The sequence below is a fragment of the Rhineura floridana genome, chromosome 3 (assembly GCF_030035675.1).
Source record: "Rhineura floridana isolate rRhiFlo1 chromosome 3, rRhiFlo1.hap2, whole genome shotgun sequence".
In the NCBI taxonomy this organism is placed as follows: domain Eukaryota; kingdom Metazoa; phylum Chordata; class Lepidosauria; order Squamata; family Rhineuridae; genus Rhineura; species Rhineura floridana.
In genome coordinates this window covers 61,533,585-61,556,292 of record NC_084482.1, presented here as the reverse complement: position 1 = coordinate 61,556,292, position 22,708 = coordinate 61,533,585, and the positions used below count along the sequence as shown (strand labels likewise).

At 45.5% G+C, this 22,708-nt stretch overlaps 1 protein-coding gene across 1 annotated transcript; it reads left to right on the top strand.

The window, feature by feature from the left end:
• Positions 1-144: 144 nt before the first annotated feature.
• TRIM47 (tripartite motif containing 47) lies at positions 145-22,492 on the top strand. The gene is made up of 6 exons (XM_061616219.1): positions 145-1,088; positions 10,217-10,312; positions 11,374-11,604; positions 13,461-13,656; positions 16,896-16,970; positions 19,355-22,492. Exons 1-6 carry the CDS (start codon positions 405-407, stop codon positions 19,978-19,980), a joined length of 1,908 nt encoding a protein of 635 aa, XP_061472203.1. The 5' UTR covers positions 145-404; the 3' UTR covers positions 19,981-22,492.
• The last annotated feature ends 216 nt before the right edge of the window (positions 22,493-22,708 follow it).

Genomic DNA, 22,708 nt, shown 5'->3' with positions numbered 1-22,708 from the left:
TTTTCAATTAGTCAACGTCACTGAACCGTGAAGGGTTGGAAAGGTCTTAGTGTGGATCCCTGCCGGTGAAGCGGAGGAGGGCTGAGGCCACGCCTTTGCTGCCACCACCCTAGTGGAATTTCGGCCTGCTTGGCTGAAGGGTTACTTTCCCTTCCCCCCTCCCACACCTCATACGGAGTGATCAGAAGCACCTCCTTTAGGAGGCACAGGCGCGCACACGCTGCCCCCTTAAGTGGAAGGCTGGACGCAGCAGTCGCTTCTGGGGCTGATCGAAGTTGCCTGTTGCTGACATGAGTTCCTGATGGGCGGAGTTGGCTCTCCCGCTCCCTGCCCTGCCCTGAAACTGGGAAAGGGACCAGCCCAGCCGCGCTCTCTTCGTCTCCCTCTTGGTCCAGTTCAGCAGCATGGATGCGGGCTCTGGCCCCATCAGCCCAATTTCCAGTCTTCAGGAAGGCCTTTTCAGCTGCCCCATCTGCTTAGACGCTCTGAAAGATCCGGTCACCATCCCTTGCGGCCACAACTTCTGCTTGAGGTGCATCGGAGCGCACAGGCACCACCCGGGGAGCGTCACAGGAGCCGGAGGACAAAATACCTCCCGCTGCCCCCTCTGCCAAGAACCCTTCCCAGCCGATCTCCAGCTCCGTAAGAACCACACCCTGGCCGAACTGTTGCAGCTCCGGCAACCGGCCCCGAGGAGCCCAGGGCTGGCCATGTCCCCCGAGGAGCCGCCGGAGCCGTGCGTCCCTGGAAACTCCTGCGGGCCCGAGGACGCTGATGGCCAGCACGAAGAGGTGCTTTGCGACTTCTGCACCAACGGGGAGCGGGCCCAGGCGGCGCAGTCGTGCCTGGTGTGCCTGGCGTCCTTCTGCTCTCCCCACCTGCAGCCTCATCTCAAAAGTCCCGCTTTCCAAGGCCACCGACTGGTGCCGCCTTTACGGCACATCGAGGAGAGCCTCTGCAAGCTGCATCTCAAGCCCTTGGAGAGCTTTTGCCGGACGGACCGGAGTTGCATCTGCCAGCTGTGCAGGGCCCAAGAGCACCGGAGCCATGAGGTGGTGGCGGTGGAAGTGGAGCGGGAGCACGTGGAGGTGGGTAGGGTGGTCGTCCGGCCGGCAGTCAAGACACAAAGAGGGTCCTTTGTGTAGCCTCGCTCCAGGGACGACGAGGGGGAGGAGGAGGTTGGGGACGCTTTTTCCCACCTAGGTTGCTTGCGCCGAGATTCCTGTAAGCCTCGCTCATCATGTTTCAGCTCCAGAATAACTGAAAGAGGAGGAGGGGCGGGGTCGGCTACTGCCGCTGGGCGAATCACAAGTAGGAGACCCGCTAGGGACTGTGTTGGGAGGTAGAAGGGGCCGCTGGCAGTGCTCATTTTGTAAAATGACGAGGACTGCCTTCAAGTCGATCCGGACTTATGGCGACCCTATGAATAGGGTTTTCATGGTAACCGGTATTCAGAGGTGGTTTTACCATGTAGTGGTTAAGTTAAGGTGTTGGACTAGGACCTGGGAGACTAGGGTTCGAATCCCACACAGCCATGAAGCTCACTGGGTGACTTTGGGCCAGTCACTGCCTCTCAGAGGAAGGCAATGGTAAAACCACCTCTGAATACCGCTTACCATGAAAACCCTATTCATAGGGTCGCCATAAGTCGGGGTCATCTTGAAGGCAGTTAATTTCCATTTTTTCCTCTGAGGCTGAGAGGCAGTGACTGGCCCAAGGTCACAGTGAGCTTCATGGCTGTGTGGGGATTCGAACGCTGGTCTCCCAGGTTGTAGTCCAACACTCTAGCCATTATGCCACGCTGACTAGACACTATCTAAAAAAAAGGTACCTTATTTCCTAAGAGAGAAAGGAACTTTGCACATGCTCAGAAACACATTTCTGAAGTTTAATTTTTTTTTTGAGGAGGTGTTGTTTAGGCGTAAGCAAGGGTGTAATCCTCTGGGATCTTGTGGGTCTTAGACCCCTTTTGGGGGAGTAGGGTCCCTATGTCTCCAGCATCCTAGGAGCCAAACAGCATGAAAGGGGAACTGGTTAGCCACTGCGAAGAGTTTTCTGAAATGCTTCCTTGTCCTTTCCTGCTGATTGGAGTCAATCAGAGTGAAAGGAAATGAGTCAACCACTGAGAAGACTTTTCTCAGTAGCTAACACCCCCCTCACACTTTCTGGCCTCTAGGGATGTCTGTTGTTGTGGGAGAACACATTAACAAGGATCTCTTTCTCAGCTCAGCAGCAAAAAGGGGAGAGGGGGCATGGCTGTGACTAACAGGAAGGGGCCCTGTACTACTGAATTTGCTACTGCACGACTGGCCTTGAGCTCATTTAAAAACCTTGCCCTGTTAGTGTTGAGACTTTGGACACAGTGGAAGGAAATGAAAGACACAGTGGGGGTGTCAGGGTAGGACTTTGAGGCAGAAGTGGAGGGGCTTCAGTCAACAGAGTGAGCAGGAGTTCCCCCACAGGCGGAAGGGCTGGATTACTGCATTTTGAAATTAAAGAAAATACACACAGCCATCTAAAAAGGAGACACATTAACATCATTAAGTCCAGAGTGTACAGATAGAGAGAGGGTGTGTGGTGTAGTAGCTAGAGTGTTGGACTAGGATCTGAGAGACCAGAGTTCAAATCCCCACTCAGCGATGAAGTTCACTGGGTGAACAACCTCACAGGGTTGTTGTGAGGATAAAATAGGAAGAATACCATATACCATAGCCCACCTTGCGTTCTCTAAGGGAAAGGTGGGATATAAAGATGGGAACAGTAAGAATGAGAATACTGATGGTGGTGGTAGTAATAATATAGAGCTGCCTAACTGCATCACTGAACAGCCTGCATCTCAAAGACACATACTTACGTGCTTAACGTTCTAAAAGGGCAGATGATGAGACTCAAATGTGATATATTGTCACATCTATCTGGAAACCATATATTTTAACCTGGAAGCTTTCCCTTTAAATTCCAGATGCAGTTAGAAGTGTGGGAATATTACTCTGCTCATGTTCAGAGGCACATTCTCCTTCAGCTGTTGCTTCAAAAGTTCTGTGGCTGAGCATTGGGAATGAAAATGGCCTTGGCTATGGTCAAGTCTTGCCCTGGCTACAAGTAAACCTTGCAAGTGAAGTGGGGCCTGGCTGGGGAAGAGCCACTGCCTGAAAAGCTGGCACCTGTAGGCAACACTTGGCTTGATAGACTAGACATCTGACTTGCTATAAGACAGCTAAGCCGGCACTACCATAAGGCAGAGTGGGGCAGTTGCCCCAGACAGTTAATTTTTGGTGTCAGTGGATGGTTCCTTTTTAGTTTATTGTATTTTTACTCATGGATTTTGTGCCTCAGGTGCCAAATAACTTGGACATTTTGGATACTACACGCCTTGTCTTGTAGCACCAGAGGGAGGGTAGCTGCTATTCTTCCTTGGGCAGCAAAATGGCTTCGGCCAGCTTTATAATCCTTTGTTCATATGAGCTGATTGGCAGAGGCTGCAGAACAAGATTAAGGGGCATCTGCCGAGTTATGATTGGGAAATTGGTTCAGAAGGGACAGAAAGGTATGATGCACTGGAAGCGTTATTTATAGAGTGATATGTAGCTAGCTTTGCAGGAGAATGGAGTGATCCTTGAGGAGGAGGAAGAAACCTGGGCTGAAGTGGCCTAGCCTGCTGGCGCTGCTGTATCTGAGGAATCCTAAAAATTGCATTGTTTTGGAATCTGTAAGGCTAGGTTGGGGTTCCGGAGCACAGTGTGGGTAGTCGCAGTACGTGTTCTATGGACAAAGCCACCACTTAGGGTGAGGTGGAGCTGTTTCAGGTTAAGTGTATATGAGATGTCCTCTTTAAGTTAGGGTTTCTGACACAAGGTGCATCTCCCCGGCTGTGGCTGTAGTAGGGGCAAGGAGTGCGGGAAGGAGCTGTTGCCAGCTAACCCAGAAGTCTTGGACTGGAAGATTTTGAATTGTAGCAGGCTCAACACAGAGAAAGGGAAGGCTGATGACTTGAATAGATGCTGGCTGTGTGGACAGAGAGCTGCACAAAGGGATAGGGTGGAGTGTAAGGAGGAGATTGCATAGAATCTAAAGATGTTCGAGGGACTTCATTAGTCTGTGAGAATACACTGAGTAATGTCTGTCTAGGGCAAAAGAGACTATGTACAGGCAATTATGTCTGTGGCGTGATTTCTTCCTGCCCTCTTACATTGTGGCATTAGCCCTGATCCAGTATTGATACCTCTGCCGGTATGGGAGATATTCTTTAGGGCAGGGATAGGGAGTTCATGGCATTCCAGATGTCACTGGAAGTTCAACTTTATTCCTGAGCATCAGCCATGCTGCCTGATGTTGATGGGAGCTGGAAGACAACATCTTGGAGGGCCACAGATCCCCGTTAGGGAGTGAGAACTTCCAGCTGTTTTTCCTAACTGCAGCCATACTAATAAATGAAGTGGTTTAATTGACAAGACCAGATTGCAAACAGTTTTTGGTCTAGGCAGTTTTACTCCTGAGGGAAACCGGGTACCGGTCCTTTCCTTTGAAAAAGGATTTTATGGTTGCAATCCTATACATCAGGGATGGGGAACCATTTTCAGCCCAAGGGGCAAGTTCCTTTCCAGGCAGCCTTCCAGGGGGCACATGCCAGGGGTGGGTGGGGCCAGAGGCAAAAGCCAGCAGAGCAATAAATGTGTATTTTACTTTGTACAGTAGGGTAGCTTCTTTTCATTCTCACTTAATCTAGGCAAGCAAGAAACACTACTGGAGCTCAAGGATTTGCCTTCCAGCCAGGCAAAAGCACTTGAGAGTGCAAAGCAGAGCCGATGAGGGGAGTGGCCTTTGGAGAGTCCTGAGGGCCAGAGAGAGAGGCCTGGAGGGCCATATTTGGCCTCCGGGCCTGAGGTTCCCTATTTGTTTTATACAGGCTTATCTGGAAGAAGTTCCACTGGATTCAACTGACTTTTGAGTAGACTTAAATAGGATTGCATTCTAAGGGTGCTCATGTAGATCGGCATCTGTTCTTTAACCTACTGAATGGTTGCAAAACTGATTCAGCGTGGAAGGGGACTCATTGGCACAGGAATCAATCAGCAGGTGTCTAGAACAGTTACATCCATTGCAGCACTTTTGATCATGCTGTTGGGAGTTCATTTGGACAGTGCCTGGGAACAGCTGGAAATCCTGCAGAAACTCACAAAATCAGTGTAATAAGAAGCTGTGGTACAGCTGGGGGTGGGGTGGGGGAATGAAGGTGTGTATTGCTGTCTTTTCTGCTAGTTCAGGCGGGGGGGGGAAACCTTTGGCCCTCCAGATGTTGCTGAGATACAGCTCTCATCAGCCCCAGCAAACATAGCTAATGGCTTTGATAGCCCCATGATGTTTTCTGAAAAAGAACAGTTTTCAATGGAGGCAGTTCTGGGTTTCAGCTACCAGTCACTGAATGCTGATAGATCAAGTGATGAGCATACATGTGTGTACTCAGCCCTGAGTGTGGCTCTGAAGTTGTATTCTTCAACTAGTTTTTTAGGGCTTGTGGGGATGGGGGAGGGGTTGGACCTTGCGAAGAGCTAGCACAGGCTTGGAGAAACTTTGGCAACTGAATGCCCAATCACCCCTGGCCATTGGCTATGTTTGCTGGAGCTGATGGAAGCTGTAGTTCAGCAACATCTGGAGGACAATAGGTTCCTCCTCACCTGCAGAAAAGACAGGTGAATGTTGTGTAGCCAGAAGCCAGAGAAGATATTTATTTGGAAGGAATGCTGGGAGCTGGCTGGTGCTAGGGTTAAATAGTTAGACTCTGAGGATCTAGAAAGTGTTGGGACCTAGATGATGGGATACACAGAATTTCTCATTGAAGAACATTTCCTGTTAAAATGGCAACATTCTATAATTTCCAAAGGATTGACAGCAGGTTTTTCCAAATTAGGCTGTAATCTTAACCCAAGTTACCTGGAAGTAAGCCCCATTGAATTCAGTAGGACTGATTTCAGAGCAGACATGGTTAAGATTGCAGCGTTTGTGCTATGTAGCAGCCTGGAAGAAGGTGCCTGCATTTCTTATTTTATAGGGGGTGGGGTGCACACATGCGCGCAGGCGCGCACACACATCCTTCTGGTGCTGTTCTGTGTTTAGCCAACTCCGAGAGTGCTATCCAGCCACAGGGCGTGGGGAACCTATGTTTTCAAACGCTCAACAAGATGTTTCTCATGTAAAGACAAACATTTAACTGAACTTCACTCTGGCGGATTCAGTCTGGGCTGCCAGATTATACACATGCAAACAATCTGTTGCTTTTGGATTTGGGAAGAAGGCTAAAACAAAAGTCCTGGGGGAGGAGGGCGCGATTAATTCCGTGTGCTTGTTAACTGGGCCCAACCAGTTCCTGATCTGACAGCTTTGGCTGCCATGCGATTGCACCAGGGGCTCATTTCTTCCCCTTGCAGCTCTTTCCCACAGTGGCTCAGACCGGCTCCTTTATTTCGTTTGGCTCTTTTCCCAGGTTCCACTCCTTGCTCCGTTAGTCTTTTGTGTTCCATTGGCGATGGGAGTTTTTTTTTCCATCACTCCCCTTCCCAGATGGCGCTGACTCATCTCCCAGATTTTCACCCACTAGTTTTTAATTGAGCTGTCAGTTTCGGTTTAGCTCATCCTAAAGTACCAAGTTAGTTGGGAAACCCCATTTCCAAAGGGTACGTCAACTCTGTGTTATCTTTGGGCAGTTGTTAAACGTAGGCCTTTAAGCAGTGCTTTTGTTGTTACATGCCTGCAAGTTGATTATGACTTATGGTGACCCTGTGAATCTTTTGGATATATTCATAGGGTTTTCATGGTAACTCTCTAAAAACAACTTAATTTTAAGTTTTTTTCAAATGGAGCTTTTAAGGATGGAGAACTCTTCAACAAATCACCACAGATAGGCATTCTCAAAAGACCACCCAGTTCCCATTGCGACCGGGGTACCAGGCATATCAAGATGCCTGGTACCCCAGTGTTGACACCATGCTTATGACCCCCTTACATTAATTTAGAGGTGGGGAACCCTCTGTTCCCTTCCTGGACATTCTTGGATTCTAACTATGGCTACGGTCTGAAGGCACATGAGGCCAACACCCTGCCGAAGCTAAGCAGGGTCTGGTCTGGTCAGTACCTGGATGGGAGACCATGTGGGAACCATATGTAAGCTGCCTTGGGTTTCTATGATGAAAAGAAAAGTGGGGTATAAATGTAATAATAAATAAAGAACTCCCATCAGTCCCAGCTAGTATGGCCAGTGGTCAAGAATGATGGGAGTTATAGTAGTCCAGGAATATCTGGAGGACCATGGGTTCCTGATCCCTGTATCAAATGCTTGGGACATACATTAAAATGTTAGACAAAAGCACTGGCTGGTGTTAACATGCTATAAACCAGGTGGAAGGAACTTCACTGAGTCCCTCCACCCCTCTCTGTCTGGCCTTTGAGAGTCTCCCTAGGCCACACCCCTCACCCACCCCCTTAAGTGTTTTTGCCTGGCTGGAATGTGTCTTTGAACTCTGCTGATGCCTCTTTGCCTGGATAGAGAGGGGTGTTAGAGTCTGTGTAAAAACTAGCCTTCTGTAGAAAGGTAAAACTTGCATTGATTGCTCTGCCCACTTTTGCCTCTGGCTCTGCCCACCACTGGCATCAGCCCCTGGAAGGTTGCGCAGAAAGGAACGTGGCCCTTGGGCTGTAAAAAGGTTCCCCACCCTCTACTACATGCCTTATGTCACATGGTCTGATCACACTCTAAAAGGCCTGCTTTGTTGTGTTCTGTTCATTAGAGTGGGAGGGACTCTGATTTGGTGTTCTGGCCCAGCACCCCTGGCCTGCAGCACAAGGCCTGGGGAAGGGATTAAAGCTGCTGCAGCCAGGACGGCTGTGGTTTTCACAGGGGGGGGATAGATCTCTAAACCACCACAAGCAGTCACTGTAGAGCAGAGATGGACAACCTGGGACCCTCCAGATGATGTTGGAGTACAACTCCCATCATCCCTGTCTGCTGGCCATGCTGCAGAGACTGTCTCTAAAGCATATACAGTGGAAGCTCGCTGTACTGCGGCTTTGAATATACCGCGGGCATGACGATGTCCCCCGTGCAAAATAACTGGATATAGTAAGTGGTTTTCACTATAACGTGGGTGCCTCCTTTGTCCCCTGCCCCCTGCATTATAATGAGTTTTCACTGTATTGCATCTTAGGGGTAGCAGCAGTTGATGAATGGAAGGGAACATATCTATTCATTACCTCCCCCTTTCCCCCTCCAAATAAAATGTTATCACTCCTGGCAGAAGGGAAGAGGCAGAGGCCTTCCGGTGTGGCAAAAAATAGATAGCTCTTGGCTCTGTATCAAGGATGACTAGACTTAGGATGGCTTAAACAAATTTTATTTCTTTTCATGGCAAGTCTGAAAAAACTATTCTGTCTATGTGTCTGTAAGCACATGCATGTGTATGTTAGTCAGAATACATGAATTCGTTCATTTATTTTTATTACTGTATTTATATTCCGCCTTTCTTCCAAGGGCCTCAAGGTGGTGTATACTGTTCATTCTGTCACCACCTTTGTTTTATCCTCACAACAACCCTGGGAGGTAGGTTAGGCAGTGAGCTTCATGGCTGAGAGGGGATTTGAACCCTGGTCTCTCGGATCCTAGGCCAGCCCTGTAACCACTCCACCACACTGGCTCTTGCATACGCAAACAGTTTGGTGCTGCCTAAAAAGAATGCTCTAGCATATGCCCCAAAGAAATGGAATTGCCACTTGCTTGGCCAGTGTCCAATTGAATTATCTTTTTTAAATCACCTGGTTGCTTTATTCTGGCTCTACTTAACGCTAGCAATTTTGTCAGTACATACAATTAAGGAGCAAATACTGGCCATTTGGAAAAGGAGCAGCTCTGTAGCCAGAATCTGGCATTTTGTTAAACAGTCTGGTCTACTTCTCAGTTTAAACCATTTCCTCCCCCCTCCCTGGGTCTGCTTAAAGAGATCAATGGGTTATTATGGCTTTCCCAGATAAGCACTCTCTGTGGTACTTTAATTTCCTTGCTTTCTGGTCTGGGTGAGGGTGTTGATGCGATTTGGGCTGTGACTGTTTCTTTCTCTGATAGTGCCATGATTGTTCATTTCAGTGCAGCCCTCTCAGTCTGGTCTTTATCTCACTCCAGCACATTGTATCAAGGGATTTTGGAACCACATGACAGTAGCACTTTGCTCTTTTTAGCTTTCCAGAAACAGGCAAGTTTCCAGTCAAAATTCAAATGTCAGACAGTTGGGAAGACAGCTTCCCTTACAGGTCCTTAAAAGTAGACAAAAGATTGCTTTTGCAAAAACAAAACATGCCCTCAATACATTATGAGAATGATTCCAGATGCAAACCAACTCATGTTTGGGGTTGATATTTGATAGATCATCAGGGAAACAGTTTGCTTTTCTTTATATTGTTTTGACCTGATTCATACAACGCTGAGCTGTAGTTTAATATCCCATGGCTTAATGTTACGTGTAAGCCCTGCCCAGCAGTTTAACAATAATCTGTTCACTGACTTTTGTTGTTGTCTTGCTTTGTTTAAGTATGGCTTGGTATGATATGTGTGAACCCAGCACCCTTCCTCAACCATGGCTTGTTTGGCCGCCCCACCCCCGGTGCTCACCAAGCTTACAAGGGCATGAGCCAAGAGCAGCTGAAAAGCAAAACAAAGTTTGGAGAAAACAAGCCATGGTTTGTCTTGTCATCCATGGGACAACTCGTGGTTAATTCATGCTTTGAGAAACAAACCATGGCTTGCATTCTGCACTAACCAAGCCTTCTTCGAGAAGAAAGAAGAGACAATAAAGGCAATATGTTGAATAAATGGACAGGGAATAATAAGGGTTTTGGGGGAGCAAGGGAGATGAGACACTATGTCAACTGAAATCCCAGCACCACCTTCAGTGAAACATGCTAATGTTGGTCTTTTAGAGCAGGGATGGGGAACCTTTGGCCCTTCAAATGTTGTTGGACCCCCAACTCTCATCAGTTGCAGCTAACATGGCCAGGGATGGCAGGGATTGGAGCCCAATGACATCTGGAGGGCCACAGGATCCCTGTACTTATTTTTCAGTAACAGATTAATTGTAAATAATTTTCTGCAGCCATGAGGATTAGAATAGATATCTGCTGTTTTTGATCAGTGGAAGCTGACATTCTGATTCCCCCCCTTTTTTTTTTAATGAAGGCCCAGAGACCAAAAATCCTAAACAGCGTTGAGAATCAGTTGGATGAACTCGGAGTCATTATAGCACAGACGAGGAGGACAGTGGACCTCATCAAAGTAAGAGGACTTCATTCTATTTCATCCTAATTGCAAAAGCTAAATCTAGACCACTCCCCCGTGCCTTGTTTCTTTCCTCTCCACAGAATTAACTGCCGTATCTCCTGATGCCAGGAGGGTGAAGGATTTGGGCTTTCTCTAGACCTTGCTGTCAAGATATGCATCATCCACCAATTCTGATCCTGTTCTGTTACAGTGTTCTGAGGTTTCATTAAAGATAACATTTAAACAAAGATCAAAAGTACTCCTGCATGTATGCAGCCTGCTGCACAAATATGCAGGTTTCTTCAGAGCTAATCTACACAATCCTTTCCTGGCTTTCCCACTTCAGACTGCAGGTGGAGGATCACGTTTTTTTTAATGTTCCATCATGGGAGGGAGGAGGCTCCATGCCGGCAGGAAAGTTGCATGTCTAGTGTGCAGTTCAAGGGCAGCCTTCTACAAGACATGCTTCTTTTTCATTTGCAGGGAGGCACTTCCTTATTTCTGGAAGTCAGATAAGAACAGAAAGGGATTCTTAAAGTAACCACACTGGTTTGGTGCATTTGGTACCAATGAGAAATGTTTCCTAGGGCTAAGAGCAGTGGGAGAGGGAAGGGCAATTTTAATCCAGATCATGGCTGAGGAGGAAGGATCATCGCTTACTTATCCATGCACTGTGGTCCTGATGAAAATTGGAGGGCTGTGTCTGCTATTAAATTAAACAATCCAGAAGGTCCCATGTTCAATCCCCAACATCTCCAGGTAGGGCTGGGAGGGATTTCTGTCTGAAAACCTGGAGAGCCGCTGCCAGTCAGTGTAGACAGTCCTGAACTAAGTCTCAGCTAGGAGCAGTGGTCTGGCTCGGTATAAGGCAGCTTTCCATGTTCCTTCGTTCCTAATCGAGATGCATTTTCTAATGACACATTCAGCATCACGCCTGGTTTGGCTTAGAGTAGTTGCTTTTGAAAACTCAGATCTTAAATAACATTTGATAGCTTCTCTTCACCCCATGCTTTGGGGGAAATAGCACTTATGCTAAATGGATGTTAATTGGCATAAAGCAACCTCTGTGTGTTTAGGGCACTGCCCAGAAGGAGAAGGAGAACGTCAGCAAACTCTTTGCTGAGACAGCCCGAGTCCTTGCAGCCTTTCAGAAGGAAGTCCTTGGGTTCATTGAGGATGGCGAAAGAGCCATGCTGATCGGGGCTGAGGAGGAGCTGCGGCAGAAGGAAGAGAGGCGTGCCGTGCTGATCGAACGCAAGCAGAACCTGGAGAAGGTCCCCACCACAGACACCATCTCTTTCCTGCAGGTGTGCTCCCTGAGTATTACTCCAGCAGAGAGTCCTCCCCACAGGGCAGCCACCGGAAGGCTCCACTCCTTGTCTCTTCCAGTCCTGGAAAGAGTAGAAAAGGGGAGCATCCGCACTGTAGCTTCTCTTCCTGGAGAAGAGCAGCCGCATCTGGAGAGCTGCAAATGGAGGGGCAATTGTGCTTGACTGCATACTTGTTCATGGATGGGTGCTTCATTTCCTGCTGCCACATTAAGCTTTGCTAATGGTGAATATGGACATCTCCAAGTACTTCTAGGGCTTGTGATGCAGGTTTGCAACTCATGCTTATGGGGAATGACTGGGGGCCACTTCACACGTTTTGCAGCAGCAGAACTGGTTTTGCTACCTAGCATACCCACAACAGGAGCCACAACTAATCCTCACCCTCTGAAGAAAGTTCCTGTGTGACACACATTTTCTTATTTTTTGTTTAAAACCCAAACTAATTCCATTTTTAATTAAGATATGTGTAGGATGCAACAAGTTAACAGTTTTTGAAACTATGTTCTTTAAAAACATTTAGAAATAGTTCAAAAATAGTCTTACCCATAAGAGTATAATAAACACAACAAAGGAAAACACATCTTGCTAAAACTAAAGTGGACTATATCCCTAACAAGCCAATATTTAGCAGTTTCCATTCTTCTCCAGTTCAACTTCTGGTTCCACTTGCAGCCTTCTCTCCTGCCTTCTTGCTTCTCCAATACTCCAATCATACTATCTAACTTCCAGTGTTTCATCTCTCTCTCTTTTTTTTTTTTTTTGCCCTTCTGTATTTCAGCTCTTGCTCTCTCTTGAAATGTTCCAGCTCTCCGTCATGATATACATGTTTGTAAACACATTTGTTGTGTCCACACGTTGTGTTTTTAGGTATGCAGTTAAAATACTTTTAGTGTGCACCTGTAAAAATATGTAATGCGTGAAATGGTCTTCAGATGTTCCATCCATCGTATGTGTGTTACATCCCAGACAGGAAGGAAAAGCACCCAACCATATGCATCCCTGTTCTACCCATTTATTTAATGGCGAGACTGTGTGAAGTTAGGAGCCATACTGTCTGCACATGTACGCTTGATAGAATGTGACAATGGGCAGCTTTGTATGGAAAAATGGGCATGCTCCTACATTATAGGGGCAGGGAGGTAGGACACAATGGGCTTTTCTCTCTTGCACTGGGCCCACAATTCATTGACCATTCCTTAATGTACAGTAGCCTTCTTCAGATGTTGTTGGATGTTGGCCAGAAATGAACAGCATAGTATACTTTATGAGCTAGTAAGAGATCACAGGAGAGCAGATAGAATAATTATGGAGACAGAATTACAAGACAATTTGGACAGATAGCAAACGCAGATACCATTAGGGCAAGGATAGCAAACATGGTGCCCTTCAGATGATGTTAGACTCTTAACTCCCATCATCCCTGACCATTGGCCATGCTGGCTGAGGCTGATGGAAGATGGAGTCCAGCAGCTTCTGGAGGGCATCAGGTTGGGGAAGACTGATGCGCAAGTGCAGTACTTAGTCCGGTCAGGATGTCTCCTGGGAAATGTGTCCTCATCTGCTTCATTTGTACAGGCTGTGTAAAGGAACCTTGTAGAGAGGAGACTCCCTTGAACTCTGTGTTCCTGGATCTACATTTGGAACAGAGTAGTTTGCCAACAGCTACTGCCAGTGTAGCTGCTCTTTCTCTCTGTCCCCCTTCCTCCCTTCCTCTGGTATGTTTGTTTCCATATCATCAGTTCCAGCCATAGGCTCTCTGGTGTTCTGGGAAGAGGTGGCTCCTACTGTCAGTCAATTGCTTTATCTTTTTTCTTTTCCTTTTTTTGTCCCAGGAGTTCCAAGCACTGAAAATAGCAATTGAGGAGAAAAACATGCCATGTACAAGCTTCCCCAAAGAGCTGAGCTTTATCAAATCCAGTCAGGCTGTGCTTGCTGTGAAGGAGCTGCTGGTGAACATTTGTAAGAACCAGTGGGACCAGCTCTCAGGGAAGGGAGACGAAGGATCCGTTTTTTATGGGATGCCAGAAGGTTTGTAGCAAAGGAGATATACTGTCCATGTAGAGCCCTACACATTCTGCAGTGTTTAAACTGCTAAATTCTTTGCTGACTCTGATCATTTCCCTTGTGGTTTCTGCAGAAGGTTTTTGTGGCTGTAGAATGTCTAGAGATCCCAAGCAGCTGCTGCTCAGCAAATGCTAAGGATCCACGCTGACTGGTATGGGAGTATCAGCAACAACACACATTGCTTCCTCGCCTTCTGCCAGTTCTTGGGGCCTTCTCTCACTCTAGCACTGCTTCGGTACTTTTCCTTCTCCCAATTTTGCCTCAGAGTTCTTGATGCAAGTGGGGTAGCCAGCCTCATGCAAATTCAGCACAGTTACATCAACTTCCATTCACACGGTAAATTTTACTTGCAGAATTTTGCTACTTCTGTTGTGCAATTCAGACTTTGGGACATTAAGAAGCTCTTAGGTGCTGTTAGCATGATCTGTGGCCTTCTTTTACACTAGAGGTGGGGACCCTGTGTCCCTCCAGATGAACTTCATTCCCATCATTCCTGACCATTGGCCGTGGTGGCTGGGGATGATGGGAGTTTGAGTCCAGCAACATCTGGAGGGCTGCAGGTTCCCCACCCGTTTTACATCTCCAGGTCCCCTCCAGTATTGTATGAGAAGCACATGAGTACTTTCAATTTGGCATTTGTGCCTAAGTAAATGACTGCAAAATGCCAGCAACCTCAAGAGGGAAAAGATGTTTCAAGCTACAGCCACCATCTAAAAGCACTGCAAATGGTGCAGTTGCTCTCAAATTGCATAATAACAACACTCTTAATTTGGGCTCAGGTTTCTGGGCCCCATGCCTCCCTCTTGAGCTTTTTTGTGAGGTTTCCATAATGACTCAAATAAATCAGAAGGCAACAAACAGACATCACCGGGTGTGGCTGGTGGTGGTTTGGGGAGTATGTCCAAAGCAGCTTTCCTTGAAATAGGGCCTTGTATTTCAGAACACAGGGAAGGCTCAAGCTTTTATTTGACAACCATTAGTTTCTAGGCTTCCTCCCCTGCCAGAATTGGAGCTGGTGTGGCTGGCTTAGTTGCCAGGGGAGGTGGCTGGCGGGCAGGTTCTTCTCTACCTTCAAATTGCATTGTTTAAAACTCCCAGTTGTTCGCCTGTGCAGCTGCACAAACTGCTACATAACCGGTCCCCCATGTCTCCCCAATTCCATTTGGCCAATATTACTGTATTTTGTAACTGAGATCATTTCCCCCACATATGGCCCTTGACTGCTACCTAAAGAAACTATTGCAGTGTGTGAGTACTACCCTAGCATTGGCTCCTTTCTATTCAGCCGTCCACCCCTGCCAGTACACGGCCATGTTTCAGCCTCTGTGGGGTCAGGAGAAAAAGGCTACCTGGATGCTGACCAGGAGACTTTCCCCAAGTCGTAGTTTGTTCATTCCACTGCCCATCCCTGCAAGACCCAGCCAGAGGAAAAATAAGACATCCATGAGAACTGAACACCCACACCACCCACACGCATATACACGGACCCCTGTGTAAGGGGAAAAGGGCTGAAGGAAGGATAGCAGAGTTGGGATCAAGTTTTGTAGACCTACAGAAAGGTTTCCAGGATAGCAACTGTAAAGTTGAGGTATTTGGATTGGTACAGGACCACAGCACAGTTATGAGCAGCACACGCTGCTTGCTCTGCTGTAGCACAAGGACATGTTGTTAGATTCTTGGATCCTGGGATGGCATCCTGTGGGATTTTCCTCTTTGGATCTGTAGATTTTAAAAATCTCAGCACAGCAGTCCTGTTGATGATAACTTAATATAAAAGCTGGAAATGTGCCCCCACATGGCTGTATAGAGTAATGTGCCTGCATCTGGGATCAGCCAGTGTTTGGGCTTATCCACATGGGAGCATTACTTCATACTAAAGATGCTGTTTTTAACCTCCGTTTCTATTTGCACTGTCTGCAGTGAGTGTTCAATGCTAGCTGCACATAGTCTTTTCCATCACACCCTCTATGAAGGATCAATCATGCAGTTTCCTAATGACCACGCCCTCTAATTTCACATTTCCACTCCTGGCTGCTAGGGGACTGATCACGCTCAGTTTATTTTACCAGCTGCAGTAGATTCCTTTAAATAAAACCAAAAATGACGTGGAAAAGGGGTAGAGAAAGAATACACCTCCCTTTGTTTATACCCCATGGGTGGAGGACCCAAAATTAGTGTAAACACTCTAGATCAGGAGTTCTGAAACTTTGTCCCCTACTGTACCTTGTCCAAATTGCCAACAGTCTTTGTGGGCAAATGAATTGATTTATTCCTGTTTTAGCAATTGTAAAATGCTGTGTGAGATGACCTATGGCTTTTACATTTCTTTGTATTGCTGTTATTTCTGCTTTGACTTTTTATATATTGATACTTTTCAACTTTCATCTACATAAAGGCTACTTAAGGGCCCCACCAAGCTGAGATTGAAGGGATAGTCTCCTGATGCATTACCAGATAATCACCTGCCTTTAGATATTAAATCGGGTTCCCAGCATGGCAATTACAAAGAAACTATCTGGACAAGTTTATTTTTTGAGTTAATACAGCTGAAAGTACAAACCTTTGTTTGAGCAGTATTACACCTTTGTGCACAAGTTGGGGGGGGGAATAAAAATAAAGGCAGCATTCATCTGCCAAGAAGGGGCTCTGCTTGTTGCAGTAAACAGTTGCAGAACAATGTCAGTAGTCTGCCCCCTGTGGCTGTTTTGCAAAATTGCAGAACTGTGCCTGCAGAACTGAAGAGAGCAGCCGGACGTTGCTTGTCAGCCCACAGGAAACAAAATGAAAGAAGGGAGGATATGGTGGGTATGGAAAGGGGTATATGAAAAAGTAATGATTGACACACCCACCTAAAAACATCGAAGCAAAGTGTCCTCAACCACTAGTGGAGCGGGGTGGGGACATATTTTTCTTCCCTTTTTTCATGTTATTAGCTGATTGGGTTAGTTAGTACATACTTACAGGGGGGAAACAGTGTGATAGATTCTGCTTGCTGGTAACATCATGTGAACGATGCAAATTAAGAGGAAGAGTAGCCGCAAACACACAGTAAACCACTATATAGATAAGCCATTCTTTGCCATGAAAGAGACCTTCTTATTGTGTGTGTGTGGGCATGGGCGCATGCACCGGGAGCAGGGGAGTTTTCATTTTTGCTGTCTGGGGTGCTAGTGTAAATTTGTGACATATTTCTCTCCTTGCAGTGACTCTTGAGCCCCCGATTTCAGAAAAAAGCAGCAACTCTGCCTGTTTGGAGTCCCGAGACTATTTTCTGAAATGTAAGACCATTTTTTTAAAAAATGCATTGTCTTCCTTGGCTTTTGTTTCTTTACTGATGGTACAACTTTTGGCAGAAGGCAGACATCTGTGTCGCGTATTGCACAAACATAAGCTCACTTGAAGCTAATGCCAAAATTAAACAAGGATAAAAATTGTGGCAGAGTCCAATGAAAACGAAATACTTTTACAAGTACTTTTAAAAATATGTTCAGAGTCTCGGTAGTGGTCTCTACTGGGATAACTACTTTTAGCTGGAAATGTGGGGATTTAAGTATGTGCCTATCAAGCCACCCCCCGTTCTGATCATAACAGAGGTGCATATTGGAGGAGATGGAAAGCACATGTTTCCTTCTATCACTGCATGAAAAACAGAAAGCAGTAGCATAAAAGAGGTTTAAGTTAAATATATACACTGTAAGAGCTAGAAGCAATTTTTTTTTAAAAGCAAATCTGAGGTTTCCTGATATGGTACCTGCTTACAATAGTTTTTTTTAAAAATGGGTATCCGCTTTTTTTGTTTGAAAACTGTAGGTGGTTTTGGAAGAAATTGGTTATTGGATTCCTTCCGGTCCAAATTCCAGCCTAGTTCTGGAAAAGAAACAGCTTTGGTCACCTTGGTGGATAACTTATGCCTGAGACTGGATGGTGGAAATGTGATCCTGTTCGTTCTTCTGGACCTCTCAGTGGTTTTTGATACCATGGTGTATCATTCTGCAACACCTGCCTGAGTTGGGCTTAGGAGGCACAGCACTGCAGTGCCTGCTGTCCTTCCTAGTTGGTTGGTCCCAGAAGGGAGTGCTGGGTGATTTCCACTCTCCCACATGGCCTATGGCATGCAGGATGCCTCAGGGTTCTATCTTGCCATTCCTGCTCTTCACATCTATATGAAGCCACTGGGATAAGTTATCAGGAGGTATGGACTGCACCGTCAGCAATATGTGGACGATACACAGCTCCACCTCTCTTTCCACCAACAGATCCCAGAGAGGCTGCACAACCCTTGGCCAGGCATTATTGCAGGGATGGGGAATATGTGGCCCTCTGCTGTTGTTGGACTCCAAATCCCATCAGCCCCATCTAGCGTGGCTAAAGATCAGGAATGATGAGAGGTGTAGTGCAACATTTGGAGAGCCACAGGTTCTCCATCCCTGTGTTGTTGGGTTGGATGAGGATGGACAATTTCAAGCATAATCCATATGAGACAGAGGTTTTGTGGGTTGGTAAGCCAGACAATCTGGGTGGAGGTGTGAAACTGGTTCTAGAAGGGGCTGCACTGTTTTTGAAGGGTCAGCTTTGCAGCTCAGGAGTGCTTCTGAACTTATTGTTATCTTGGGAGGCACAGGGAGTGTTGGTGGCCAGGAGTGTCTTTTAACAGCTAAGGCAAGTCCAACAGCTGCAGAAACATCCAAAATAGTCAGAATAAATTAACTAGCAACATAAAAATGGTATAACTGTAAAAATTAGGTAGACCATGTGGCACCCTAAAATATAAGTCATGATGGCATCAGGTGGAATGTCCCTAGGGAAGGAATTCCAGAGCTGGGCTTGCTTTTTGGGGTCTCCCTCTATGATAGCTACCTGCCTAACCTCCAAATGTGGGGCAGCCAAAGAAAGCTTCAGAAAAAGTTGTGAACTGACAGGCAGGTTCATAGGAAATATACACAGAGTCTAAAAGTCAGCATAAGACCAGTTGGGATTGCTGGGTGCAGAGTGCACTTTCTAATGCAGACTCTTGAGAATCTGAGCTATTATTATTGAAAATGCATTTGTATCAAGCCCTCATGGGAGGAAACTGTGAAGGCAAGTTCTTACTTAAAGGCATTAATAAATATCAATCAGAATGTTGCACCTCCATTCATCACAGTTCCTTGCTTCCCCTGTCACTTGCTGCCTCTAAACAACAATCACTCCCCACCTCCCCACCTTCTTTCTATAGTTCATCCCAACACAAAAGGTGTGTGTGTGTGGGGGGGAAACCCTCATCTAGCTAAAAATCCTCATAACTGACTTAGCCACAGTTAGTACACTAGGGCTGAACTGCATACACAAAACTGCTTGCAAAAAGTTAAGTATAGTTAGAAAAAAAACTACCAGTTTTTGCAGGATATTTGTTGGTTGCAGCGTTTGAATTCTCCAGACACGAGGTTGTGTCTAATGCAGTCATTTTGCTTGCTCAGCCTTGGATACAACCCATAGACTTTAAACTGAGTTTAAAATTTTAGACTCTTAAACCCATGATACATAAGTTCAGGAGAGTGGGAGACTGCTGAAGAGCACCAACCGCAAAGATTTTGTTTTAGTTTCATTGTCCCAGAAGAAAGAGAGAGAATACCACGTGAGCTCCTTGTTTATCCTTTCTTCTTTTTTTTCACCTTCTGCACAGTTGCCTTCATCATCGACTTGGACAGTGATACTGCCGACAAGTTCCTACAGCTGTTTGGAACCAAGGGGGCCAAGCGTGTGCTGAATCCCATTGCGTACCCGGAGAGCTCAACCAGGTTCGTCAACTGTGAGCAGGTGTTGGGTGAGAACGTAATGAACCGTGGCAACTATTACTGGGAAGTGGAGATCATTGATGGCTGGGTGAGCATAGGGGTCATCACAGAAGATTACAACCCGCAGGAGTCATATGACAAGGGCCGCCTGGGCAAGAATGAGAACTCCTGCTGCCTGCAGTGGAATGGACAGAACTACGTAGCCTGGTTTGGTGGCTTTGACTGCATGATACAGCAGCCTTTTTTCCACACGATTGGGGTGTACTTGGAGTATTCCGAAAAGGTGCTGACCTTCTATGGAGTCAAGGATTCCAAGATGACGTGCCTGCAGCAGTTCAAAGTTGCTCGCTTCAGAAAGGGCCATTTTGACCCCTTCCAGAATAAGATCAACCACCAGTTTCCATCATTATTTACGCACAACCTGAAGCCAGCTTTCTTCCTTGAAAGTGTTGATGCCCACATGCAGCTTGGGCCTTTAAAGAAAGACTGTGTTTCAGTGCTGAAGCGACGGTAACTCATTCAGTGCTGGTAGCGCAATACAGGAGTCAGCAAAGAAATTTAAAATGAAATCTCTCCTGGAACAGTATGTCACTTTCATGATTCAGAGCTGCTAGGCTGTTCGTTCATTTGTCTGTCCCTGCTACCTTTTGTATAACTTGATCAATATCTTTAAAGATAATGGGCCTTTTCAGTGAGTCCCTTTTCTTGCCACCTCTTGGTTTTTAGACATAGGCAGGATTGTTCACACTGGGCTCAACCTAAAGCACTAACCTTGTTTTGTTTCACCTAATGTTTTGAGTTGCAGTGCTGCTTTCTGTACAAACCCACAACCTTCTGCCTGGTACCGCTAAAAACAGTGCGCTCTTTCATAGGGAATACACACTAAAGTAGAGGAAAATGGCCCTTTTAGTTCTACTCTGAAGTCCCGAAGGATCAGAACTGGAGGGCAAATGTCTGAGTTCTATTTAAAAAGAGAGTGAGGATAATATAAAGGAGATAATTCAGAAATTCACACTACATTGTACAAATTTTGGATTAACTGATTTCTTCTCCCCTCCCCCACTGGGGGAAAATTGAGGGTATGTCTCTCATTTTAATTATTTAAAACCAGATCGGCCACTGAATTATCCGGAAGATTATCATTAATAGAAAGAATTGTATGGATTTTTTGACTTGCTGTTCTAGGAGGTCATTCATTTCTTGGTTTCATCGCTGACAGGCAGTTGTGAAGTATGGCATTTCTTCACCAAAATCGGATCTGATGATAAAATAGACTTTTGTGGTGCTTATGTAACATATGCCACTTGTAGCTGTCTAGACACCCCATCAGTTCCAGGAGAATGTGTTTGTTGCTGCTGTGTTGTCTTTAACCCAAACCACCTGACTATACATCTTTTGCAATAGCAGCTAGAGGAGATTGTTTGGGGGAAGCAGGAGAGATTTCCCTTGGATGCTCTCGGCAGGATAATTATTTGCAGTGTCATGCTAGTTGGGAGTTTGGAAACAGCACGTTCTTATTCAAACCCTTATTCTCTGTCTTAATCCAGCACATCCACCCTCAGCCTAGTTCCATGGAGCTCTACTCAAGAACCATCAGCTGTAGGGCTTTTACCTGCTCTATGGGGAGTGGAGCAGGGGAGAGGATACAGTGTTGCTTTAAGACAGGAGTGTTGAACTTGAGAGTCTAGATGTTGCTGGACTGCAATTACCATCATCCCAAACTCTTGGCAATGCTAGTTGGGGCTGATGAGATTTGGAGTCCAACAATATTTGTAGGGCCACAGGCTAGGTTAACCTATAAGGAGTTACAAACTTTTTTGTGGCCATTGAGCCAAATCTTAACTTCTGATTTAAACTGTTGTGCTTTTGGATAGGAAATAGTGGTTGAGTTGAAATAAACAACCCACTGGATTCCTTCCATCTACAGGATATTATGAACTACTGGATAATTACAGTTCTCCATCTAAAGAATTATGATAGAAGGGACAATAAAGATTTGAGGCAGAACTGATTTTTGCAATTCCAAGAATTATTTTTATGGATTCCTTGAAGATAATTAAACTGCGATAATGCTGGTGTGTTTTGTAACATATTTTCTATAAGAATTTTCTCCAGGTAGGCAACATACTGACCAATCTCCCAAAGCTTGCTCTTGATACAAAATAAATTCCATTGCATACTGTATGCAGGCTGAAAAATACTACAAATTGGATTAATCATGAAGTTAATTGTATGAGTTAACTTGTCTGCTGTCTGGGCCTCATGCAGTTTTTCCTGTGTACCAGCAAGAAACAGTGAGGTCACCATAGTTATTTTCTACTTCCGTTAATGGAAATAACTACAGTGCAGTGGCTCACAATACCAATACACTCAGAAAGCTATCTTAATGTTGTAATATGGTTTTGCTGGTAAATATGCCTATGATTGCAGCCCTTACACCTTTCTCCATTGCAGATGGGACTAGTTGATGGAATACTGCACTGGTAGTGTTGTGATTTCAGTATTCTTAACAAGACTTTGGGGATGAACTGGAATGATCAGAAATATCACACTGAACCAAAACTGGCTGTATTCATTGTTCCTTTATGAGCAAAAGGATAAAGCCAGTACATTTGCTTCTTTAGATAATACTGTGCTCTTAAGCTGTTTTTTCCTCACTTTTGGGGTGGTGGTGGTATCCTTTCTCCTGGTTGTTTTTTTCAAAATAGTTACTGTATAATCTAAAATGTGTGAGGAAACAAAAAATAAAGAGACTTTAGCTTCCATTAAACAATATGCAAACACTATCCTGATTTGTCTTTCTTTCCAAACCTGGAATGAACTAATCTGCTTTCTGCATGTTTTCCATTTATACCATGTTATATGGGCAGACAATAACTGGACACCATTCTTCATAGATAGCATAAGTCTTCTTGCTTGCACCATCTATATACCATTTACTGGACAAATAAGTGTGCACCTCCATTTATTTTTAATAAAAGGAGGCCTGTATTTCTTTGACCCAGAGTGTATGTACATGTTCTTTGAATAAAGTAATGTAGGCTTATTTGTTAAAAGTGCCGTGCAATTTTTACCACAAAATATTATAGGTAGACTCATGATTATTGTAACAAGTACTGCTAACATCAAGCTCAGCTGATAAAGAATGCAACCTGAGCAATCTTCGTTACCCATATTAATTCCCTAAATTCTACCTTCTATAAAGCATGGAGACAGATGCAGCAGCATTGTTTTGCATTAAA

What these genes read in the sequence shown, in the direction of transcription:
- TRIM47 (XM_061616219.1), top strand. Translation starts at nt 405, where the DNA reads ATGGATGCGGGCTCTGGCCCCATCAGCCCAATTTCCAGTCTTCAGGAA. An exon ending in TGGAGCGGGAGCACGTGGAG is followed by an intron (nt 1,089 to 10,216) that starts GTGGGTAGGGTG and finishes TTTTTAATGAAG; the next exon opens with GCCCAGAGACCAAAAATCCT. An exon ending in GGACAGTGGACCTCATCAAA is followed by an intron (nt 10,313 to 11,373) that starts GTAAGAGGACTT and finishes CTGTGTGTTTAG; the next exon opens with GGCACTGCCCAGAAGGAGAA.